The sequence below is a fragment of the Microtus ochrogaster genome, chromosome 7 (genome assembly GCF_000317375.1).
Source record: "Microtus ochrogaster isolate Prairie Vole_2 chromosome 7, MicOch1.0, whole genome shotgun sequence".
NCBI classification, from domain to species: Eukaryota; Metazoa; Chordata; class Mammalia; order Rodentia; family Cricetidae; genus Microtus; species Microtus ochrogaster.
The window spans coordinates 22938890-22947608 of NC_022014.1; the positions used below are offsets into that span (position 1 = coordinate 22938890).

Sequence of the window (8719 nt, forward strand, 5' to 3'; positions counted from 1 at the left end):
TGGTTGTGAGCCACCATGTGGTTGCTGGGAATTGAACTCAGGACCTTTGGAAGAGCAGGCAATGCTCTTAACCTCTGAGCCATCTCTCCAGCCCCCACAATGCAGGTTTTAAACTAGTATCTACCTGGACTCTTTTAAAGAGCCCACATGTTTTTGTACTGTACAAATCCCCTAAGTTGAACTTGCATTTAATATATTATTAATATTGGAGTTGGGGACTTCAGAAGGAAGAATGGTTTTGAGTGGTGGCAGATAGTGACCACAGACAATGGGTACAAAGGACAGCCAGCAATAAGCAGACAGTATGAATCTGGCCTGGACACGGACATCTTGGCTCTAGATTCTCTGTAACAATACAGGTAGCTCAGAAACAAAGACAGGAAAACAGGACAAGCGTTGATGACAGGAGGGAACCTGGTGTCACCACTCCTCTGCCTCCAGTCCTTCAAAGGCTATCCGTTTCCTTATGACAGTGCTCCACCCAATCCTCCAGCCTCTACTTGTACCACTCTGGCCCTGACTTTCAAAACCCCACATCCTAGCCAGGTCCTTTCTTCCTCATAGCTCTGCACACACTGTTACTTTGGTTTGCCATCCCTTTGCTTCCGCATCGTTGCAGCTTAAGAATCACTTCCGGAGAGAAAGCTTCCCCAGCGGCGTCCACACCCTTGATCTCTTAGTACATCTCTCATTGTGCATTGTCATTGTCTGGCTTTGGACCTATCACAATTACATCTTTATTTGTATGAATACTATCTCCTTCCATGCAGTTAACTTTGTGGTGGCAGGCACTTGGTGGATCCGGTTCTTCGCTGAACTCAGCACCCAGCCTAGCTGCCTGTCGCCAGTAGGAAGGTATTGAATAGTAATTGAACAAGTGGATGAATGACAGAAACACTTAGCCATAGGATCTAGGCTGTTTTGTTTGAACCGGCCCTCCATTCCCTCAACTGTTAAATTGGGATTAGGGTAATTACAAACTTCAGAATTGCTCTGTGAATTAAGAGTCAAGGTATGTAGTATGCTTGGTAGGTGTATGACATATAATAAGCATTAGGAAACATTAGCTATTATCATCATTAAAAAGCAACTCTCTAAGTAGCCGAAACTCTTAAACATTGTCAGTAGGAATGTGAACATAATACCCTTTCTTACAGCTGTAAACACAGGTAGATCAGACCACTTAGCAATCTTACCTCTAGGTATACACTTTGGTGAATTAAAAACTTACACAAAAATGTAGACAGGAATGTTTATAGCAGCTTTATTCACAACTCCTCAGAACTGAAAACAACCCAAATGTTTTCAAATCAGAGAGTAGATAAATCAGTGGAGCACTCACGGCAAGAAACAAATTGAGGACACAAGTAATAACCTGGAGGACTCACAAATCCACTATGTCAAGTGAGGGGAGAAAGACTCAAAAGGCGACATACTGGATGATTCCACTTATATGGAATTTATATGACATTCTGGAAAAGTCAAAACTCTAAGACTCAGGTCAGTGGTTTCCAGGCACTAGAATGGATGTGAAGCAAAGTAGGGGGAAGATGGCAATGTCCTAACTGGGTTGTGGTGTGCTTACATGACTATGTGCATTTATCAAAGCTCATGACATTGGAAACAGAGAAGAGCTAATTTTACTGTATGCAAATTATATCTAATTTGCAATAGAAAACTAAATCGATAGGTAAAGCTGTGCTTTCCTTCAGGAATGGCGCACATGGTTTCCTCTCTCTTTCTGCTAGTGCTCCCTTTCTTACCTTGTTTATCTTACTTTCTTAAATTTATGTGGATGGGTGTTTTGCCTGCATGCACATCTGTGCACCATGTGCATGCCTGGTGTCCAAGGAAGCCAGAAAAGCCCTTGGAGCTGGAGTTTCAGACTATTGTGAGTGGCCACGTGGGTGCTGGGACTTGAATCCAGTTCCTCTGGGAAAGCAGCCAGTGTTCTTAACTGCTGGGCCATCTCTCTAACCCCTGTATTTGTTTGTTTGTTTGTTTGTTTTGTTTTGTTTTTAAGACAGGGTTTCTCTGTGTAGCCCTGGCTGTTCTGGAACTCACTCTGTAGACCAGGCCGGGCTCAACTCACAGACATCTGTCTGCCTTTGCCTCCTAAGTGTTGGGATTAAAGGCATGTGCCTACACTACCACCCCAGACCTAGCCCCTTTATTTTCTTAATTATGTATATGTCTGTCTGCCTTCTGTTTGTGAGAGCTCTTGGGAGGCCAGAGAGGATGCTTTATGCCCTGGAGCTGGAGTTGCATTTGGTTGTGTGTTGCTCAATGAAAGTACTGGGAACTAAACTCAGGTCCTGGATCCTCTGGAGGAACAGAAAGCACCTTTAACTGCTGAGCCATCTCTCCAGCCTTTGTTTTTGATTTTATTGTTGTTGTTATTGTTTTTTGTTTTGTTTTGTTTTGTTTTCGAGACAGGGTTTCTCTGTAACTTTGGAACCTGTCCCGGAACTTGCTCTGTAGACCAGGCTGGCCTTGAACTCACAGAGATCTGCCTGCTTCTGTAACCTGAGTGCTGGGATTAAAGGTGTGTGCCAACCATCCACCCAGCTATTTTTGAATTTTGAGACACAGTTTCACCACATAGTCCAGCTGGCCTCAACTCCATCTTCCTACTTCAGTTTCAGAGTACTAGTATTTACAGGTATGTGCTACCACTCACTGCCAGGTGGCACCTATATTTTCTGATAATAAAAGCTGGTACCTAAAATTTTTGATAATACTATATGTTCATTGTAGACATGTGGAGAAATGCAGGAAAAAAATATTTCTTTGTCATTGACTTTTGGTTGAGACAGGGTCTTATGTAACCCAGGCTGGCCTCGAACTCACTCCTTGTCCTCAGCTTCCACCTTCATCCATCTGTGATTATACGCTAGTGCCATCACACACAGCCAATTTTGCTCTCAGAAATATATATTCTACGTTCTGGAACACATTGTATGTACATTCCTATGGCATTAAATAATTTTCAAAACCATAATTTTATGAGTCAGATGCACGGAGGTCAGAGGACAAATGTGAGAGTCAGGACTCTGGCCACATGTGGGTTCCAGGCAGAATTCAGCCATGATGCTTGGGGACAAGTGCTCTGCTGGCTGAGGCATCTCACTGACCCCCACTCTCCTGCAGTGTAAATTTTTAAGCATTTCTTTGTGGCTAAAAATTATATTGCTTACACAAATATTTTTTGGCAAACTAAAATTACAATCAAGTTCCATCCCCAACACTACAACTTTTTTTTAAATGAAAAAAGCCAATTATATATATTCCTGAAGCAATTTCGAAAAATAATAGAACTTCAAGCAGGACCAGAGACTCCTCCATCGAGGGTTTCACAATGTTGAACTGGCAAGGCAACCTTCCCTTGGCTGCAACTCCCTCATTGTTCCAGAGGCTGCTGGAAAAGTGGTTCCACAGGGTGATCTGGCTCCTCTCTTTGTGATGTACAAGGTTAGACATCCTAACATTTCCTGTACTACCAGCTTCAATTTGCATAATACTTCCAATATTTAATGCTCACCTCACCCCACCTAACGTGGCAGTAAGCAGGGCAGATGGGAGTACTTTGTTCAAGATCATAGGCTTATCAAGAGTGTAAATACGGATGTACATGCAGCCCAGATATTATTCAGTCTCAAAAAACAATTCCCAGCGTTGGGTCGCTTTGTCCCCCAACCCCCACCCACAACTCTGTCCAGTGGATCCTTATCTAAGGAGCAGGTGCTCTCCCAACCTCAAATGTCCTTGGCAACGCTGCCACTTACCAGCTGGGGTCATTTCACTCCCGATGGCAGGGGGACACATACTGTCCCTTACCAAGGGTGCCCAGCGAGCGGGTGGCACGCTGGTTTCGTGGCCCGCGGGGCTTGCTGCCCATCCGTCGCGCCTCTGCTGGGGCTGCGGCTCTCTGGGGCGCTCCCACGACGCCGAGGCGCCGGTGGGGGGGGAGGGGACGCGCCCTGGGCGAGGTGGAAAAGGCCTCCACCGGTGGAAGGACCGGCAACGGGCGACCAGGAACCTGTGGTTAAGGGCTGTCTGGGAATAATCCTGGGACTTGACAGCCATGCCTCCAGAGGTCAGTCCTCCGCTATCCCAGAGTCCCCCGGTTCCCGGAAGTGCCTGGCTCTCCGGAAGTGCCCGGCTAGCTGAAGGAGTAGGGGCTTTCTCGAGCGCTGTACCTGGTGGGTTGCAGGTCTGGGGTCCTGGTGACAGCACAGGAGCAGGGTTGGAGTGGGTCGTCGGGGCTGAGCGGCGGGATGATGGAGGAGGAGGAACTGGAGTTTGTGGAGGAGCTGGAGGCCGTGCTGCAGCTCACGCCTGAGGTGCAACTAGCCATCGAGCAGGTGAGCGCTCCACCCCCTCGGAGGGAGCTCTGGAGGACCGAGCGACTTGGGGTCCGGGCGGAACCCACCCTCCTAGGCTGGACAGGTGGCAGCCCAGCGCGCAGAGGGGGTCTGGATTTTGGTGGAGGTGGGAACGGGTTTCTCAGCTCATGGATCGAACGCGTCCTCTCTAGGCGCTGGTTGTCACGCTCTGCCGGGTTTGGGCCTTTGACAAGGATGACCCTAGGACAAACTGCGTGACTGGATAATTCAGGTTATGGGAGATTGTGAGACCTCATTCATTTTCCAGACTAGTGCTCCTTCTCTCTTTTCTCAAGCCCTTGCAGTGGTTTGGAATTGGCAGCAGGAGACTTTCATTCCAGAAGAAAATGACAGAATGGGGTGGTGTGTGTGGTGTGTGTGTGTGTGAAAAATAGAGCGAGCAAGAGAGGCACACGCTGGAGTTATCTGGGAAGAGGAAGCCTCAGTTGAGGAATTACCTCCATCGGATTGGCCCATGGGCAGGTCAGTGGGCATTACCTTGATTGATGATGTAGAATGGCCCAGCCCACTGTGCGAGATAGCATCCCTGGGCAGCTGGGCCCAGGCTGTATAGAAAAGCAAGCTGAGCAAACCAGTAAGCAGCGTTCCTATGGTTTCTGCTCAGATTCACTGTAACTTGTAAAGCAAATAAACTCTTTTTTTTCCCCCAAGTTGCTTTTGGTCATGGTGTGTTATCACAGCAGTGGGAAAGCAAGCGAAGACAGGCCTTTACCATAATTAAAAGGTTGAGGGCCAGCGATGTGGTTCAGTGGGTAGAGGCGCATTATCACCACGCCTGATAGCCTGAGTCTGTCCCCCAGGAACCCCAGAGTAGAGGGCGAGAACATGTGTCTGTCAGTCGCCCCTGTTGCGCACCCCCCCACCCCAACATACATAGGCCACACACACATAAATACAGTAAAAATGTCAAAAGGTTAAGAATATCTGCTATTTGGCTTACATTGGAGAATATTTCTAAGAGTCCTTTTGTCCTGACAAGAAATTCTCTTGTTGACTAAATCTCCTTGTTCAGTATATTAAAATATATGGTAAAGATATTAGAAATAATTGTTTAGGCCCCATATAGGTTTTGTTCTTGATAAAGGGAGAAAGATCTTCCTTAAAGGAATTGTCGTGTGCTTATGATGGAAAAAGGCACATTAGGAGCTAGGGCTATGGCTCAGTGCAGAGCATATCTCTGAGCGCTTGTGTCATGTGCCCCGGGATCTAGGTTCAATCCCAGTACTGGTGGAAAAGAAAGAAAGGGAAGAGTATGTCCCACTTAATGACTGTCGGGAAGTTTGCCCAATAACATATTAGTTCTACACCGCTATTAGTATATATGGACAATTAATGCTTTTTCTTTGTTTTTTTCCAAGGCAGGGTTTCTCTGTATAACCCTGCCTGTCCTGGAACTCGCTTGGTGGACCATTAATAAATAATAATAATAATAAACCTTTAGTCCAGTAGTCTGCCACTGTACTAAATGCTGTGGCACTTATATTGTCCCACTTAAAGATTCACTATGTGTGCTCTGGGTGATGCTGGTCTTACTCCTATAAACCACATCTTTACATCCCAAGGATGCTGTCCCATTGGGTAAAATTGGGGTGTGGGGACCATGCTCCTGCAGCACCTGCTTCCTTCAACCAGGAAATGCCTGCATTCCAGTTATGCTTTAGACTTCCTGGGCTCTGATGGCAGAAACAGTACAGTTGAAATGGATTAATAAAAATGCTGCAGGTCCCCAAGCGGTGGCAGCGGGCCATGTGGAGAGCAGCCAGTCCCAGGCAGGGACAGCTGCAGGCCCTGGAGCTGTGGCTGATAACAGGGCAGGGAGACAGAATGGCAGCAGGCAAGAGACAGAGACATGGAGAGGCATGCCATGCAGAGTAAGGTTGGATATTTATTCAGTGGATTATGGAAATACGGAAAGGAAGAGGGAGAAGGGGAGAAGAGCAGAGAGAGAAAGAGAGAGAAGAGAGACAGAAGCTGCCTCTTCAAGAGGGAGATGGAAAAGAGAGGGAACTCAGCTGGAAGCTGAAGATCAGCCTGTCTCAGCAGACAGGGGAGGGAGTGGGGGTGGCTTGTCTCTTAAAGAGACAGAACAGATCATTACATCAGTCAATTACTGTTTGAACTGGAAATATCAGATTATCACATTGTTATTATCATTTATGATACATTTATTTTTTATTTCTTTTCTTTTTTCTTTTTTTTTTTTTTGATTTCCAAGACAGGAATTTTCTGTGTAGCCCTGGCTGTCCTGGAACTCACTCTATAGACCAGGCTGGCCTCGAACTCAGAATTCAGATAGCTGCCTACCTCTGCCTCCTGAGTGTTTGTTAAAGGCATGTGCTACCACTGCTCGGCTACATTTTCTAGTCTCACGTTTTCAAGGTTTAGTCAGCAAACACTTGATGTCAAGATGAATTTAGATTTTTTTCCTTACTTTTAATTGTTCAAAATCCTAAAAATCCTGCAACTAGTTAAACAATAGCATTATAAAGAGCAAGTTATAAGGGTTGATATAACAGAATCACATTTTACCTGGAGGTGAGTTCCAGAGGCATTGCATAAAATGAGTACCACCACAGCCATGTTCCTCTTGAAATCCTCTAAACGACCCATGAAATACAGTGTCTAAATAAAGGTTGTCTGATAAGTCTGGTGCTTTCTCTGCGACACTGGGGCCAGGCATTCTCTGTATTGGTGTCACCGGATGAAGGAGCTTAAGTCAAGGATAGTGTTGTGTGGAATCTTACTAATGCCTGGGATGACACCCAGGGACAGGAAGAGAGGAATGAAGAAACTGGGAGCAGTTAGAGGAAGTGGATAATTCATTTACTTCCTCATACCCCTCACAATGGCGGGCACTGTTTGCAGCACTCCCTCTGCTGAGGGCATGTAATTAATTGTGTACTCACATTTATGCGTGGTGTATTCCCACCATAGGTGTACAGTGCGGAAGTGAAAATGCTAAGCTTTTAAGGAAAATACTAAGCTTCATCTCTCACTGACTTTGCCTCTTCATGGAAGTCATAAATTCCTTTCTTAGCAAGACTTTTTGATTCATTCATTTTTATTCTTAAATCAAAACAATTACTTATTTACTATTTTGTGTATATATGTGAGCCCGAGTGAGTTTCTGTGCACCACAGACGGCATCAGATTCCCTGGGACAGGACTTACAGACGATTGCCAGTAGCTACTGTGTGGTTCTAGGAACTGGATCCAAGTCTTCTGCAAGAGCAGCAAGTGTTCTTAACTTTGAGCCATCTCTCTGATTCTTTTTTGTTTGTTTGTATTTGTTTTGTTTTTTGAGACAGAGTTGCTCTGTGTACCCCTGGCTGCCCTACAACTCACTTTGTAGACCAGGTTGGCCTCAAACTCACAGGTGTGTGTCATCACCACCTGGCCATGATTCTTTCACCCTTTTCATAGGAAGCTGTTCCTCTGAAGATTGCTTTACAGAGTTTTATATGTCTTGAGCTGGTAGAATTTGATTCCCAGAGGGTCACTGACTTTTCTGTTGTTTTTATTGTTATTGTTGTTTGTTTTTTAATTATCATATTTGTGTGTGCGTGCGTGCGTGCGTGTGTGTGTGTGTGTGTGTGTGTGTACATCTGCACCACGGAGTGCTCGTGGAGGTCAGAGGATCAAGTCAGTTCTCTTCTGCAACATGTGGGACCTAGGAACTGAGTTCAGGTCCTCAAGCTTGGTGTAAGTGGTTTTACCTGCTGAGATAATCTTGCCAGTCTCTGACCCCACATACTGTGTTGGAAATAGTCTTCTGTAGCCTTCACTCACTGTCCAGCTGATTGACCTTGAATTCCGGTCCTCCCAGCACTCTGGTACATGGGCACACACTCACCACCTCTCAATTGCAGGCTTACACCATGCCCCAGCCTTTTATAACCCACCTGTTACCTGTTTTTCAAGTTGTGACTTTTGAGGAGATTTAGTTATATTTCTTAGAAGATAGTTTTCTTTTGCTAACCAGAATGCCAGTTCTCCATCTTTTGATGTTATCTGAAGCATAAAGATTCCTCAGGGCAAGCTGAGTCTGTAGCTTAAGTGGTAGAGGATTGCCTAGCACAGATGAGGCACGGGGGCTTGGTCCCCAGCACCACGATATATACATATATATGCACATACCTATTGTTTTTGTGTGCAGAGGTCCCACACTTTCTTTTTTGCAATATTGGGGATTGAACCTGGGGCCTCTGGATAGACAACATTTCACCAGAGTTATATCAAAAGAGAGTCCTTTCTTTCTTTCTTTCTCTCTCTCTCTCTCTTTCTCTCTCTCTCTCTCTCTCTCTCTCTCTCTC

At 45.6% G+C, this 8719-nt stretch overlaps 1 protein-coding gene across 1 annotated transcript in view; it reads left to right on the top strand.

The window, feature by feature from the left end:
• The first annotated feature begins 4167 nt into the window (after positions 1-4167).
• Vps53 (VPS53, GARP complex subunit) overlaps positions 4168-8719 on the top strand; it is a 131409-nt gene continuing 126857 nt past the window's right edge. The window contains exon 1 of the mRNA XM_005349525.2: positions 4168-4364. Coding sequence (XP_005349582.1) covers positions 4278-4364 — 87 coding nt within the window. The 5' untranslated portion in view covers positions 4168-4277. The remainder of the gene's footprint in view (positions 4365-8719) is intronic.